The 17,412-nt window shown below is 42.4% G+C and overlaps 1 protein-coding gene and 1 long non-coding RNA gene across 7 annotated transcripts in view; one reads left to right on the plus strand and one right to left on the minus strand.

The window, feature by feature from the left end:
• The window catches only part of LOC130274042 (uncharacterized), a 138,344-nt gene extending 125,198 nt beyond the window's left edge, over window positions 1-13,146 (plus strand). For both annotated transcript variants that reach the window (XR_008844215.1, XR_008844216.1), the window contains exon 4: window positions 11,952-13,146. This is a non-coding gene — a long non-coding RNA (uncharacterized LOC130274042). The remainder of the gene's footprint in view (window positions 1-11,951) is intronic.
• NOL4 (nucleolar protein 4) overlaps window positions 1-17,412 on the minus strand; it is a 336,038-nt gene that overhangs the window by 191,217 nt on the left and 127,409 nt on the right. For 4 of the 5 annotated variants that reach the window (XM_056521813.1, XM_056521812.1, XM_056521816.1 and 1 more), the window contains exon 2: window positions 4,963-5,112. In XM_056521813.1, the coding sequence (XP_056377788.1) occupies window positions 4,963-5,112 (150 nt within the window). Of the gene's footprint in view, window positions 1-4,962; window positions 5,113-5,207; window positions 5,303-17,412 lie in introns of those variants that run through there. The other variant, XM_056521814.1, reaches the window with a different exon arrangement.

Below are 17,412 nucleotides of genomic sequence, written 5' to 3' on the forward strand. Positions count from 1 at the left end.
AGGGGTACTCTACTGGAAAATATTTTTTTTAATCAACTGGTGCTACAAAGTTAAACAGATTTGTGAATTACTTCTATTTAAAAATCTTAATCCTTCCAGTATTTATTAGCTGCTGTATAAGCGATTCACAGGAAGTTATTTTCTTTTTTAATTTATTTTCTGTCTGATCACAGTGCTCTGTGCTGACACCTCTGTCCATGTCAAGAACTGTCCATAGTAGGAGCAAATCCCCATAGCAAACCTATCCTGCTCTGGACAGTTCCTGACATGGACAGAGGTGTCAGCAAATAGCACTGTGGTCAGACTGGAAAGAACTACACAACTTCCTGTGGAGCATACACCAGCTTATAAGTACTGTAAGTATTAAGATTTTAAATAGAAGTCATTTAAAAATCTGTTTAACTTTCTGGCACCAGTTGATATAAAAGTAAATGTTTTCCAGTGGAGTATTCCTTTAAGTAATTCTGGGAGCTGTATATTTCAATGGTGAAAACTTCTTTAACACTTTCCTATTCTGTGGCAACTGGTATATCTGATTATTATACTGGAATTTCTCACAATGCGCTACACCAGTGGTGTCTGTCACAACAGGCTAAAAACTTACTGAGGGGAGGGGGTAGGTATGGGGTGACACCATTTTCTACCGCACCGGGTGACACCAACCCTAGCAACGCCACTGGGTGGGATATTGATCAAGGGATTTGTTCTGAGTGCCCTATGTCGGGAAGAAATGTTTCCCCCTAGTATGGTCAGGACTGCGTTTATCATTAGGCATACATGGGCCTGTGCCTAGGGCAGCAGTGTTGAGGGAAGCAGTGAGGGGGCAGGGAGTTAAAGATAAATACTTTTTGATGTAGCTGCTGCTGCCATGATGTGGCCTGAAAAAAGGAAAAAAAAAAAGGGTCAGAATAGATGCAAATTTTACCTGCAGTTGCATCATTCCTGTTATGTTGTGGATTTGTGTTTGTTTTCACCACATTCTGTCTGCAGCTAATCTGCAGATTGTGAAGATTTCTGACGCTTGTAGAATTAGCCTAATGGGGTGTACAGTGGTCCCTCAACATACGATGGTAATCCGTTCCAAATGGACCATCGTTTGTTGAAACCATCGTATGTTGAGGGATCCGTGCAATGTACAGTATAGGACAGTGGTCTACAACCTGCGGACCTCCAGATGTTGCAAAACTACAACACCCAGCATGCCCGGACAGCCAACGGCTGTCCGGGCATGCTGGGAGTTGTAGTTTTGCAACATCTGGAGGCCCGCAGGTTGAAGACCACTGGTATTGGAGGTTATACTCACGTGTCCCCGCTGCCCTGGACTGTCACCGCTGCCCTGGATGTCACCCTCCATCGCTGTCGCCGCGTTCCCGTGGTGTCCTCAACGCTACGGTAAGGCCTCTGCTTCCCCGGCATCCCGGCTCCTATTGTATGACGGGACGGCGTGCGCAGCGACGTGATGACGACGATGGAGAGTGCCGACGATGCAGGGGATCCCGAAGAGGACGCGCCAGAGCCCCGAGGACAGGTAAGTGATCATCACCGGAGCACACGGGGCACCATAAACGGCTATCCGGTGGCAGCTGAAGCAGTCTGCGCTGCCGGATAGCCGTTTATGCGATGACCCCGACATAAAAAAGAATTGTATGTTGATGCTGCCTTCAACATGCGATGGCCTCTGAGAGGCCATCGCATGTTGAAATGATCGTATGTCGGGGCCATCGTAGGTCGGGGGGGTCACTGTATTCAGTCTGTGTGGGTAAGGCAACATGAGCTGTAAATACAGCCCTGAGTATGGGGCAATTGGCATCAGCCTCAAAGGGTTTTTTTTTTTTTTTTTTTTTTATCTCCCGCTGGATCAACAGAGTAGAGTTATAAGTTGAACTTGATAGACTATTTAGCTAAGCTAAACTGCATGTGTGTACCTTCAAAAGAAATGACTCAGTAAAATATATTTTTAAAAAATTGTTTAATCTTGTGTTTTAAAAGGAAGGGATGGTATGGGTATGGACCTGAAGAGGTGTCCTATTTTGTCTTTGCATTGAGGCACTACCTTTACAGTATACCCCTCTATTAGAATCTACTTTTTCCCAAAACGACGTATTCCTTTTTGATAACCCCTCCCCCCCTTTCTCCGTGTGCGTCAAAGCTGAAATATCATTTTCAACATCACAGGTGCTAATTCTTAAAGCCGCCTTCCTCCCTCACCAGCCCACATAACATGAGAACAAGTCACAGGCTGGCATCACAGGAGCTCCCCTGGTTCAGGTTAAATTTCAGATTGTTAGTTGTTGTTACTGGCAGATGTCCAAACCTGTAATTATTTCCTTGGGGAATTCTCACAAGAGCAGAGGTATAGTGCAGACATACCGCCTGCTATTGTAATGTAACACCTGTAAATAGCAAGCACTTAAATAGGTGCCGCTTTACAGCATTGGGAATAATGGGCTGCCAACCAACTGCCATGGTGAATGTACGTGAGGAGTAAAGGATAATACCCGGATCCTGATATTCCTGCAGGAAACACTGTGAACATTTCAGTCAGATCTGAGCTGAATACATCTGCTCCTAAAGCGAAAACTCATTACACAGTCATGGCGAATCATTCCAAAACAATAGATAATTCAATTACAAGAAGATTATCGTTCAAATAATAGAGATCGGTAAACTACTATGTATTGTCTTCGGCTAAGAGAATACATTTCACTGGATGACTCCTTGAACTCAAATAACTAAGTTTATACAAATGCAAAACACAATCTAAGTCATTTCTATGAGAAAACAGAGTATCGTAGGTTTAAACTTACATTGTGAGTACAGCTGAAAAAAGACACACGCCCATCAAGTTACTTGCTAGTCATTTTTTACATGGCAACAGGTAAAGGACTGTACATTTTCCATTAAATTATTTTATTTATTGTTTTGTTTTCATATACAATGTCTAAGGGTATCTCCGTAAGTGCAGAAAAATGTAATCTGAAACAAATTCTTCCTTATACGGCAGCTATAGTAGGTCATGTCTTTACTAACTCCACCATTGGCGCCCTGTGCTCACTACTTCTGGTCACTGCCACCACCGTGCTGCTTCTGCACTTTCTGGTCTGGTTTCGCTGCGTGCCACATATCAGGGCACAGTAGTATACCACGGTTTTCAGCTCAGTCACAAAACCAGATACGGGGCAAAAATGAGCTGACTGGAGTCACTATCAAATAAATAAGATGCGGGTCCAGGTCCAGCTGGTATATGGGGGCGCCCGGTTTGCACATTTCCCAGCTGGATCCGGTCCCGGATCGTAGTGTGACTGCAGCCTACCTTTACCCAAGGTTTGATAAATCTCCCCAAATGTGTTTTTGGAAAAGAGTAGGGCAGGATCCCTTGTCCTGTTTAATATCTGTTATTTATATATAAAAAGAAAGAGTCTACAGTATATAAAGCCGACAATTCATAGCAGCTGTCAGACAACTGTGGAGACAAGACGTTACCAGATACCTCTGGCTGCAGCTTATCTCCTGGCAGGAGTAAAAGATCAGCCTATTTAAATCCAACATGCTCATATTCCTTTCCTCCAAGATCTGCAATTGGGTGACACTCAGGTTACACCTACACCATTAGATTGTCAGTAGATCCTGCTATGGACGACTAAACAAAACTAGTTCCCTGAACACTGAAGGATCTCAATGCATCATGTTCAGGGGTATACAGTAATAGCATATACCACATCAGTGTACTTTTTAAACAAAATGTGTCCCCCATTCACCACGCGGAGGTGGCTTCACTTCGGATGGGACCCTAACACTCATTTCACTCACCTCTGTTGGGCATATGGCCTCTGACTGGGTGACATCCACTGTCAATTTAAAAACCTTCTGAGAACAGGGAGGGGTGCACGGCTAAGGAGAGTGCCACTCTCACTAACTCGCATACCAAAAAAAAAAAGAAAGCCAGCACAACTACCTTATACACGGGTACACGCTGCTGAGGCAAATACAAAGTATACTAAAAGAAGGTTGCAGCAGCACTCTTGGTCAAAAAAAGGAGGCTCTTGGCACACTTTTTGATCAAAACGTGTCCCCCATCCACCATGCGGAGGAGTGGCACCCTCTTTAGCCGTGCACCCCTCCCTGTTCACAGGAGGTTTTTAAATTGATAGTGGATCCTGCATGTCACCCAGTCAGAGGCTATATGCCCAGCAGAGGTGAGTGGAATGAGCGTGTTAGGGTCCATTCGGAAGTGTGGCCACCGTGTGGTGGATGGGGGACACGCTTTGATCAAAAAGTGCACTAACAGCTTCCATTTTTTGACCAAGAGTGCTGCTGCAACTTTCTTTTTGTATACTTTGTATTTGCCACAGCAGTGTGCACCTGTGAATTAGGTAGTTGTGCTGGCTATTTTTCTTTTTTCTTTCTATGCGTGTACCACATCAATATACTCACTGGGGTGAGGGGAGTCAGTTCAGATATCATTAAAGGGGTATTCTGGGAAAAGGATAGGGGATAAGATGTCTGATCAAGGGAGGCCCGCTGCTGAGACCCCCACGATCTCCCTGCAGCACCTGCATTATATGCGGCTGCTGAATCTCCAGTTTCGGAAACCTCCGGGTTTCCGGGACTGGGGACATGATGTCACGCCACGCCCTCTCCATTCAGACATAAATGGAGGTGGCGTGACGTCACATCCCCAGTCCCGGAAACCCGGAGATCCATCAGCCGCATTTAATGCGGATGCTGCAGGGAGATCGCGGGGGGTCTCAGCATCGGGTCCCCTGTGATCAGACATCTTATCCCCTATCCTTTGGATAGGGGATAAAATGTTTTTGCTCGGAATACCCCTTTAAGCCTGTGGTGACCCTCTTTCTCATCTGGATCAAGACTGCAGTGTCTACCATTGCTGATGCTAATCTTCGCAATAGAAACCCAACAACCCATAGCCAGAAACACAAAAGGAACAAGACATCCACTTACAGCTTTGTAGGTCCTCTTCTGGCCGGCATGCTTCCTAATCTGTTCTCCATTAGGTCCTGTTTCCACATGCATTGAATAAATAATGTCAAAGAAATCTTCCACCACGGCCACTCTCCTCAAGGACAACTTTTCTTCAATGCCCATGCCATCCTAGGCCAGAAAAGGAGATAAAAAAGTCAGTATGATCGAGAAGTATGTTTATATGGTGCAATAAAAATAGAACACTCTTCAGTTCGATTGTATACCATCAGTGAACAGAGAGTAGACAGGCAACATATACACATCTGCTTATCTGAAAACTAATCTTATTACAAAACTGAACAGAAGAACAATGGGGAAGATTTATCAAAACCTGTCCAGAGGAAAGTTGCCCAGTTGTCCATAGCAACCAATCAGATCGCTTCTTTCATTTTTCACAGGCCTTCATAAAAATGAAAGAAGCGATCTGATTGGTTGCTATGGGCAACTGGGCAAGTTTTCCTCTGCACTGGTTTTGATAAATCTCCCCCAATAAGAATATGGGGGGAGATTTATCAAAACCTGTGCAAAGGAAAAGTTGTCCATTTGCCCATAGCAACCAATCAGATTGCTTCTTTCATTTTGCAGAAGTCTTGTTAAAAATGAAAGAAGCAATCTGATTGGTTGCTATGGACAACTGGGCAACTTTCCTCTGGACAGGTTTTGATAAATCTCCCCCATGGATCTTTAATAAGTTTTAGTGGACTTTATAATTTGCCTTGGTTAATGTACGTCAGAATAATATTTAGGAGACTGCACAGAGCTAAACCTTGTATTCTCTGTCCCTTATATCTTTTATTACAAGGACTGTGAAAAATAATGTAAAGGAAAGCAGTGACTTGTACAGAGTCTGTTGTCTGTTTCCAATGGTAACCAGCTGTATTTCGATAAATTTGCACATGATTTTACCCGTGAAATGTTAAAATCAGAATTTTTTGCTTTACGTGTAATGTTCTACCTATGAACATGAATGCATAACACACACAGATCATTGTCAGCATCATTAGATCATGTATCAATTGTTAATAAAATAATTTCAACTTCAGATGATATTGGGTAAATACAGCTATAATGTCTACAGAGAGACTCCTACCTCTATGCACACATATTATAGCAAGAAACGTAGAACAAAGGATGACGACAACTCACCGCTTCTTCTCAGTCTTCTTTATTGTAGAAAAGTACTCACTTGAACACAAGTAGTGGGGAGGGACACATGACGGGGGGGGGGGGGGGGGTATGCAAAAGGCGACAGCAGCTGTTGTTTCGCACGAGTTATGTGCTTCGTCTGGCCTAGGCCAGACGAAGCACGTAACTCGTGCGAAACAACGGCTGCTGTCGCCTTTTGCATACCCCCCCATCATGTGTCCCTCCCCACTACTTGTGTTCATGTGAGTACTTTTCTACAATAAAGAAGACTTGAGATGAAGCGGTGAGTTGCCGACATCCTTTGTTCTAAGTTTCTTGCTATCGATTACTCTGTTTAGTCAGAGCCCCTCCGCATCTCATATTGCAACTACTCCCCACCTTATATGTACAGAGAGATCCCAGATTTACGCAGAAAAGAAGACCTAATAGTGTACCAAGTAAGACTAGTTTCAGAAACGTGATATACAGACACATTTTTGCATCCATATTATGGCCACAAAGTGTTGGTGTCAATGTGAATATGTACTAAGGATTACACTGCAAATAACTGTCAAAATGCATTGTAAATTTACTGACAACAAGGGCACAGTTTTAGGGGCTTCAGAGGCTGCAGCCTGGGCCTTTACACCTGAGAAGCTGAAGACCCCAGAATTATAATAGGAACATGAAAAATGGAGACCCTGTAATTTTCCCGTAAGGCCCAAGCTTTTGAGTTATGCCTCTGTCTGACAAATTAAAGGGCTACTCCGGCCCTAATACATCTTATCCCCTATAATATGATAAGATGTATGATCACGGGGGTCGTCACGCTTCACTCTGGGAGCCTCCAGTGCTGCGGAGAGCTCACAAAGGTGGGTACGGAATGAAAGATTTCAGGGGTCCCATGCGGCAGGACCCCCGCGATCATACATCTTATCCTCTATCCTTTGGATAGGGGATAAGATGTATTAGGGCCGGAGTACCCCTTTCATTCATTAAAGTTTTCTAGATTGTAGGACACATTTTAGTCTTCCCAACATGCACCTGACAAAAAGCTAAAGAGCACTATGAATCTAATGTAATTGTAAGTCTCCGGGTGCAAGGTAGATAGTCGGGCTTGTCACATCATGGTCAGGCGGCAGAAAGATGGGGAGGCTGAGATGGTACGGGGGGAATCAGACGTCGGGCCACAGCCGTATGGCACCCTTCGGTGCTTCGTCAGGCCCCTTTGATAGGGTCCTGACAAAGCACCGAAGGGTGCGATACGGCTGTGGCCCGACGACTGCTTCCCCCCGTACCATCTCAGCCTCCCCGTTTTTGCCTATCAGCTTGCATATTTGTTGGTTTATACACATTATATGGAAAGAACAATAGCAGTGCCAGAATCTTCTCTTCTATTGTGGTTAGTTGTAATTGTAATTCTTTTCAACCTCATACCACCCACCCAATGTATACCTAATAAGTTTTACCCTATTCCCCATAATCCTGCTAACAAAGGCCAAGGATGATCTTTGTCTAATTTTGTACTTGTATTGATGGACTGAAGTTTAAAAGTATATATGGGGATATATTTAACTTTAAAAAATATCATTTAGAATGGTTTCAGCTACATTTATAAAAAGAAGAAGAATTTCAATAATATTAATAATAACATTAATAATAACAAAAATAATAATATTAATAATAATAATTTTGGAAAAATAAAAAACAAACAAACAATCTCACATATCACATGTATCCTATTGTGTAATGTTTAATGTAACACCAAAACTTTTAATATCTACCTGCAATGTGTTTTGGTGTTTGCATAAAACAGAAGTTTATAGAAAATCAATGCATCTTGTTTCTTTGTTTCCCATCAAGAAGTAATATCCATATGTTCATGATATGTGGAGAAGTCTAACAAAACTAGGTTAACATAAACATCTGTGCTAGTAAAATAACTCAATTTAATCAATGAAATAACATCATTTTCCTTTGATGGTTTTATTAGGTAATTTCCTTTCTGTTCTCTCATTGCCTGGGCTGTTATTAACTTATGTAGTCTTTTGACCTTTTTATTGAGAGTGATTTGTGGATACTTTAGGGCATATAATGTATATACAATTTGTAGATAACAGTTTGATATAACCGTATACAAGTGTTTTTTTTATTTATTTATTTTTATTTAAATTTTAATTGAATTCACAAATATTTAGGGTTCCTATTAGAAATGGGGTGTCCACGCTAAATGGGAGGTGAACTGTACATTTTAGTGCAAAGGTTAATAATATTTCCTTTCCAAAACACGGCCTTAACTTAGTATTGTGACATCCCATAAAACTTACAATTCTATTTCCCCTCTTACTGATTATACTTATATTACTTAGTCGTACTGCTGTGAAATAGGGTTAAAAGGGGTACTCTGTCGGAAAATATTGTATCCCCTATCCAAAGGATCGGTGATAAGATGTCTGATCATGGGGGTCCCGGCTCGATCTTCGGGCCGGCAGCGGCGGCCTTCGGAATACGGAAGCTTAAAGTTTCTGTGTTTGTGACGTCATGCCACGCCCCCTCCATTCATGTCTATTGGCGGGGGCGTGACGCCAGTCATCCGGCACTGAGCGGAGTTCACTTTATGCACTGGATGACTGGGGTGCTGCAGCGGAGATCATGGGGGTCATCAGCGGCAGGACCCCCGCGATTAGACATCTTATCCCGTATCCATTTGATAGGGGATAAGATGTTTTCCGGCAGAGTACCCCTTTAACAAAAGAAGAATGAAGTCCGAGCTTGAAATAAATAATTCTTCTATATTACTGTAGTTGAGTTTGTGTCAGCCAATATCTGTGATTGTACCTAAAGTAGAGATTGATAGGTTTAGCTTGGATCTCAGTTGCACCAGTTGAAAGAATTAGGGCCCTTTTACACAGGTCACTGGGGGCTGGTTACCAAGCGCTGATTTTTTTTATAGTTGGCGCTCCTCTACATGAACAACAGCTGGATAGTTACTGTGGCCACATAATATCATCACTGTTGGCCGCAAATATCCTGTTTACACAGAACTTCAGACCTATAATCGGCCCATGTAAAAGGGCCTTTAGTTTGCTGCCCTCACCCAATATCTAAATACCCCGGCCATGGCAGCATGGCTTGCTGGCATCCCACAGTCACGTAGCACCCAGGGTATATACACCATAAGGCCGCCTTTGGCCTTGCCCCTGGGTAGATAACTACACAGCAACAGTCATCTCAACAATATTTTTCAATGGGAAGAGTTGAAAGTGCTCTAAGGCAGTCTATGTCCCTCAGCAGTGGTGTCATCATCTGACCACGTGTCATCATGTAGCACAAACTTGAGACCGGCCATACCCTTAAGATAGCTGTTAGCTGAACAATTGTTTGGCAGTCAGCTGCCTTGCCTGACCAGCTCAGCCAGCATGCATATGTGTTTTCAATGAAGGGGGATAGTAAGCTGCTGCCAGACTCTTCTGGAGAATAAAAGCATCAGGCAGTTGAAATCCAACATGTCTGGTTCTTTTCTCCCCTGACATTTCCCACGGGGGGGGGGGGGGGGGGGCAGTTGGCATCTTTACATATTAGATGGTTGTCTGGTGGGCTCGGCAGACATGTATGGAAAGCTTAAGACAGAACGGAAATGTCTTAAAGTTCTTTAAGTTTAAGGGAACCTCTACCATTCAGCTTAGTTCCTCCTTGCATCCTCAGCTACTGAGTCTGAGATCATATCCTGAACACGAAGCACCATTACTTACAGTAAGATTTATGTTATATGTAAGAAATATTTCAACTTTTACATAATATTGAGACCTGAAAACTATGAAGAGTGAAGATGAAACAAACATATTATGTAGAAAGAAGGTCCGTCTCAATAAGCTTACTTTTAGAGTAACGTCCTCCCCACCCCGCATCCCGAGAGAGGATCATTGCGCCATAGTAACAACATGGAAGTTGCTGATGTTGCTATGGTGATGTTTCTTTCATGAAACACTGATGTGAAGGACATCATGGTCTCAGACCAAAGCATCTTTCCCCTCATATATATAATATCAAGAGTGAAAACACAGTGTCCAGTTGGTGTATATTTCATGAACCACCAGATTTGGCACTGTACAGGGATTTTATTGTATTCAAAAGCTGCTTCGCTAATATACGTGTATAATATGGTATAATACGAACAACATAAACTTCAGTATAAATGTTAAGTAAACATAAAATGAATACTAGTCACGCACAGGAATCCAGTATGGAGGGATGATAAATATACCGCACTAATAAGAGAGGCAAATGTTTTATACATATTCATATCCAGTGTCTGTGGTAAATGAAGTCAGTGTTCGTATAGTGTTATAACGCATGAATATTAGCAGTAGTAGTGAGTTTATATATAGATAAAGCCCAGAGCCCCAGCATACAGCCCCAATATGCTACAGATCTGCTGCATGTTAGTGTCTCTCCCCACCAGTACATCGGGGGCGTTCCTGAGCATAGACATCCCCGCTCTTTAAAGGGTGGAAAACTTTTTTTTTTTAAATGAACTGGTGCCAGAAAGTTAAACAGATTTGTAAATTACTTCTATTAAAAATCTTTATCCTTTCAGTACTTCTTAGCAGTTGTAAGCTACAGAGGAAATTCTTTGCTTTTTGAATTTCTTTTTTGTCTTGTCCACCGTGCTCTCTGCTGACACCTCTGTCTGTGTCAGGAACTGTCCAGAGAAGCATAGGTTTGCTATGAGGATTTTCTCCTGCTCTGGACAGTTCCTGATACGGGTATCAGGGCCGGTGTTTCGATCACACTGTCACCACCAGCTTATAGTTTTGCAACAGCTGTAGGCATAATGGTAGTAAACCACTGATCTAAAGCCTTCCATATACATTATTATGGTCAGACTGGTCCATCAGGTGACCTAAGTACTGTCCGCAGGGCCCAGACTCTGACACAATAGTGAGCCCAAAAGATCCAGCAAGAGACAACTGCACTTATAACTCTAGTTTAAAAAACAACAATAAAAGTATCAACACTGCCTCATGTGAACTTTATAGAACACTTACACACTTGGTGTTGCAGACAACCTGTAGCTCAACAACTATCTGGAACTCTGGAAAGGGTCTGGCACATTCAGCTCATATAAAATGAAGTCTTTATCATCGATTCATTAAAACATGTCAGATAAATGTGCTATAAAAAACATATGAGAAATACCAACGCATTTCACACACTCATATCCTTGTTCATGAACACCTTGAATAAGGACAGGAGTGTCTGAAACACATTGGTATTTCTCGTGGGATTTTACTGTATTTATCTGAAATGTTTTAAAGGAGAACTCTACCCCTAGACATCTTATCCCCTATCCAAAGGATAGGGGATAAGATGTCTGATCGCGGCGGTCCCTCCACTGCACCCGACATTCGTTCAGAGCATCGGATGCTGCGCTGGAGGCTCATGATGTAACGACCACACCCCGCTCTTGACATCACGGCCACTCCCCCTCAATGCAAGTCTATGGGAGGGGGCGTGACGGCCGTCACGCCCCCTCCCATAGACTTGCATTGAGGGGGGCGTGACCATGACATCACAAGTGGGGCATGGTCGTGAAGTCACAAGCCTCCACTCCACATCTCCAGTCATCCGGCACGGAGAAAAGTTCGCTCTGTGCACCGGATGTCTGGGGTGCCGCAGCCGGACCCCCGCGATCAGCCATCTTATCCCCTTTAAGGAATCGATAATCACAATTTCATTTTGTATGGACTCAATACTCTGGACCCTCTCACATTTTTTTGTGAGATAAAATTGCAGGGACCACCCTAATATGGATTGTAATGTTTTTTGTTTTTTTTCCCCAGGAACTGAAGGAACAACAAATAAAATGACATGACACAAGAAGACAACATAGAATTTAGAGAGCCATGGATACAAGAGATTCCTTATTGTAGGTGACGTGACACATTTTCTCCACACTTTTGTAATGTCGAGACACATGATCCAGCAAAGTGTCCTCAAGTTACCGGCAGAGGATTTTGTGATGTGGAATCTCGAGCAGTTTGGGTCATTGTGGTATTAGATAGGACTCTCGGGATTGCCAATACAGCTCAGTGGAAGCGATGATAAACAGATGAGCAGACGTGATGCTGTTTTTCCACCTTCTAAAACAACTTGTTTGCTTTCTTTTTTTCTTCTTAAATCACAGCTACAAAATGTTCCTTCTGTGGCGTCGTTCAAAGAAGAACTTAGATCAATTCAATGTGCTCTTCCTGGGAGATAATGTACAAAACAAGACAATGTGTTTCTTCAAAGAAACGATTGTGTGGAATGGTATAATGACATTTATTTGCAGTTGGTGTATGAGAGAACCCAAACTGAATAATCCGGGTGACAGTCTATGGCAGTGTCATAAAGCTTTCAATCAGTTTGCAGGAATTCACGTTGCTGACCTGTGGCGCGGTATTTCTGATAAATAAATAAGGCGCTGCTACTTTATTTCATTGTGCATCTAGGCCGCAGTCATCTGGAATGCCTTTACTGCAGTGAGCCTTTCCTTACCACAAAGATTATGCGCAAATAAGAAAAAATGACAAATCCACTAAATTCAATTACAGCAGAAAATATTGTGCAAACAGAATGGGGAATATCCATCTAGTGGAGGCTACTGGAACTTCGGTATTATTACTGCAGGATTCAAGAAAATTACATAGAGCTTCACATTACATTATATATATTATTATTATATATATTCTAACTGAAGACAGTGCTACAATACTGTAAAACATCTAACTTTTAGAATTTATTATTTCATTTTATCAGTCTTTTGTTGGATTATTAGCCCAGGACCTACTGGCATTGAATGTACAAAGAAATGCTGCAGCCTTTATCAAGCATGGTAAGCATGGGGCTGCTAAAATGTGGCACATTGGGCCATGCTGGAATAAAAAGTTTGCATTATTTATACACTTGAAAGAATTCAATCATTCTGATTAAGCTAGCAATTGTGTATCTGTATACAAGAGTGTGAAGAAGTATAAAAGTAAGAGGGACTTAAAATTAAGGGAGTTTAATAGAAATATTTGATTGTTTTTTTTTTCTGTTAAGTTTTGCAATCCCCAAATCTAGTATGGCCTCCATGTAGGAAAAGGCAGTCCAGTGTGCATCTTGTGCAATGTATGCAATCCTTGAACAGCAGTTTGAGGGTGCATATTGTTGTGTGAGTTGTTCATTTGGAAGCCCAGATCCTGGATCTAGAGGAGCAACTGGCAACACTGAGACGCATTGACAACCTGGAGAGGAGTCTCCTGCTCAGTGAGCAAGTACTCTCTGGGGTAAAGGTGGGGGAGGATAGTGGGTTGGAGGTGCAGGATAGTCAGGCTGTTAGCTAGGTTACAGTTAGAAAACAGGGTAGATGGAAAAGTGTCAGGGAGGCTAGTCCTGATCTGGCACACCCCAACAAGTTTGCCCGGTTGGCAGAGGAGGGGGATGCCATTTCAGAGCTAGTGGTACTGCAACAGGACTCTGCCTCTGACTGCCAGGGGGGAGTCTGCTCCAGTAAGGAGGGAGGGAGGAGTTCTGGGCAGGCCAGACAGGTACTGGTAGTGGGGGACTCAATTATTAGGGGGACAGACAGGGCGATCTGTCACAAAGACTGGGATCGCCGAACAGTGTGGCAAGGACCTCCAAGGTAGTATTTTCTGAAATATTACCTGTACCACGAGCCACACCAGAGAGGCAGCGGGAGATTAGGGAGGTAAACCAGTGGCTCAGAAGCTGGTGTAGGAAGGAGGGGTTTGGGTTCACGGAGAAGTGGGCCAACTTCGCTGTCGGATACCGGCTCCACCGTAGGGACGGGCTGCACCTCAATGGGGAGGGTGCAGCTGTGCTTGGGGAGAAGATGGCTAGAAGGGTGGAGGAGTGTTTAAACTAGGGGACTGGGGGGGGGGGAGGGAACCTACAACATAGAGGGGGAAGATAGTGTAGATAGAGAGGGGGGACTTATTAATGTGCCAAGACGTGGCAGCTATTGTGACCCTATGTTTATGCCGTGATGCCACAATAAACATTACAAGATCTGTACATCATGGGGGTGAGTGCCATGTTTCTTTTTTTCTTGCTTTTGGAATTACAGTTTCTTGCCGGGGATTTAGTTGCTGGATCAATAACAATCAACTAATCACTAGTGGATCCCTTAACATATACTACAAGGATGGTATTACAAATACAATTACTTCAGATATTATACTGCTATTCCACAATGCCATAAATTCCTTTTAAAAGAGGCATTTTTAATCATTGACTATTTACCAGGGCTGTTATACAGGTGCTGTATACAGCATTCTGTACGTTGTTAAGAGGCCTTAACCCAGAATATGTACGGTTACATCCCCATGTTTAAAGGTACAATACTAATATATAACTTTTTATGTATACTTATCCCTTCTAAATCATGGGGGCTAGGGGAGTGGTCAACCTGCAATCTGAAAAATCTGTGTAAAATGTTTTGCATATACATATAATATCATAAACAATGTTTACATGTAAAAAAAAAAAACATTTATTGGTTGCCAACTTGACTGGTTGCACTACACCATGGGGAGCTACACCATCAATGTACAGCATCACAGAATGTATGTACAGGAGAATGGATTCCTGTCTATTGCCTGACTCCTGTTCTACACATAACAAGTTAGTATATAATTTTTTGTATTGATATGCACTTAAAGCACTAAATCCCTTGTGAGCATCTCTTATGTTCAGAGAACTATTAACAGGTCTTGTTACATAATATTCATAATATTTGATATTGTAACATTCCACATATATGAAGTTCACATTCAAGGCTAAATCCAGTGCAGGTAAGGCAGAAAATATCCTGATCAGCAACCATTACATATACAAGGAAGGAGTATTGTGCAGAATCCATTTACTGCATCTGTCAGTCTATGGAACGAAAGACTGAAAAGCTGGTTATGGCTATGACAGTATCTGCCAAAGAGAACTGGCCAAAAACGGGCCGGTGCATACCATTCTGTATGGTCTGAATGGCTTTAAGCTTGGGTGTAAAGTCAGTTCTTTGATCTCTTGATCAGATGAACTGGAATTAGGGTTAGGGGGCCCGGGAGAAAATCCTTTCCTGACCCATATATAATAATCCTTGCAGAATTGATAACTGCAGTGTTTGTGCATGATATACAGTATGGTAGAGAAGACGAGTAAAGCAGGAGTGCATGGAGTACACACCAGAACAAGTTAGCCATTGAAATGTTATGGCCCCAGTAATATATATATATATATATATATATATATATATATATATACAGTCATGGCTGTAAATGTTAGCGCCCCTGAAATTTTTGTCATAGAAAAGGATTGCAGTAACACATGTTTTGCTATACACATGTTTATTTCCTTTGTGTGTATTGGAATTAAACCAAAAAGGGAAGAAAAAAAGCAAATTTGACATAATGTCATGTCAAACTCCAAAAATGGGCTGGACAAAATTATTGGCACCCTTTCAAAATTGTGGAAAAATAAGATTGTTTCAAGCATCCTTTAAACTCACCTGGGGCAAGTAACAGGTGTGGGCAATATAAAAATCAGACCTGAAAGCAGATAAAAAGGAGAGAAGTTCACTTAGTATTTGCATTTTGTGTCTGTTTGTGCCACACTAAGCATGGACAACATAAAAATGAAAAGAGAACTGTCTGAGGACTTGAGAACCAAAATTGTTGAAAAAATATCAACAATCTCAAGGTTACAAGTCCATCTCCAGAGATTTAGATTTGCCTTTGTCCACAGTGCGCAACATTATCAAGATGTTTGCAAGCCATGGCACTGTAGTTAATCTCCCTGGGTGTGGACGAAAGAGAAGAATTTATGGAAGGTGTCAATGCAGGATAGTCCGGATGGTGGATAAGCAGCCCCAAACAAGTTCCAAAGATATTCAAGCTGTCCTGCAGGCTCAGGGAGCATCAGTGTCAGCGCGAACTATCTGTCGACATTTAAATGAAATTAAACGCTATGGCAGGAGACCCAGGAGGACCCCACTGCTGACACAGAGATATAAAAAAGCAAGACTACATTTTGCCAAAATGAACTTGAGGAAGCCAAAATCCTTCTGGGAAAACGTCTTGTGGACAGATGAGACCAAGATGAAGCTTTTTAGTAAAGCATATTATTCTACTGTTTACAAAAAAAGGGAATGAAGCCTACAAAGAAAAGAACACAGTACCTACAGTGAAATACGGTGGAGGTTCAATGATGTTTTGGGGTTGTTTTGCTGCCTCTGGCACTGGGTGCCTTGAATGTGTGCAAGGCATCGTGAAATCTGAGGATTACCAATGGATTTTGGGTCGCACTGTATAGCCCAGTGTCAGAAAGCTGGTTTTGCGTCCGAGATCTTGGGCCTTCCAGCAGGACAATGACCCCAAACAAACGTCAAAAAGCACCCAGAAATGGATGGCAACAAATCACTGGGGAGTTTTGAAGTGGCAGCAATGAGTCCAGATCTAAATCCCATTGAACACCTGTGGAGCGATCTTAAAATTGCTGTTGGGAAAAGGCGCCCTTCCAATAAGAGAGACCTGAAGCAGTTTGCAAAGAAAGAGAGGTCCAACATTCTGGCTGAGAGGTGTAAGAAGCTTATTGATGGTTATAGGAAGAGACTGATTTCAGTTATTTTTTTCAAAGGGTGTGCTACCAAATATTAAGTTACAGGTGCCAATAATTTTGTCCAGCCCATTTTTTGAGTTTAGTGTGACATTATGTCCAATTTGCTTTTTTTCCTCCCTTTTTTGGTTTCAGTTCCTGTACACACAAAGGGAATAAACGTGTGTATAGGAAAAGATGTGTTACTGCAATTCTTTTCTGTGAGAAATACTTAATCTTCTTGAAAAATTTCAGGGGTGCCAACATTTACGGCCATGACTGTTTATGTTTATATATTTATTTATACAGAAAGCACAGCACTCCAATAGGCCATTAAAATGGAGTGCTTCGCCTTCTGTACTTAAAGGTGGATCTCGATTGGATCTGGGACGCATGCCCCAAGGGACATTTTTTGTGGTGAAGTAGTGCACCCCAATGAACCACTAACAAGTGGGGTAAATAACATTATCATAAAACAATGGCAACTGTCAGGGATGTGATATAAAGCAGTACTTGAAGTTGATGTGTTGGAAGCAGGAAAAAGTGCATGAGGAAAGATCTGTGCAACTTGGACAAGGGCCAGATTGTGATGGCTAGAAGACCTGGTCAGGGCAAGCCTGGGTATCTCCAAGATGACAAGACTGGGCATCTCCATGACAGCAAGCCTGTGCA

Source organism: Hyla sarda, chromosome 5 (assembly GCF_029499605.1).
Source record: "Hyla sarda isolate aHylSar1 chromosome 5, aHylSar1.hap1, whole genome shotgun sequence".
In the NCBI taxonomy this organism is placed as follows: domain Eukaryota; kingdom Metazoa; phylum Chordata; class Amphibia; order Anura; family Hylidae; genus Hyla; species Hyla sarda.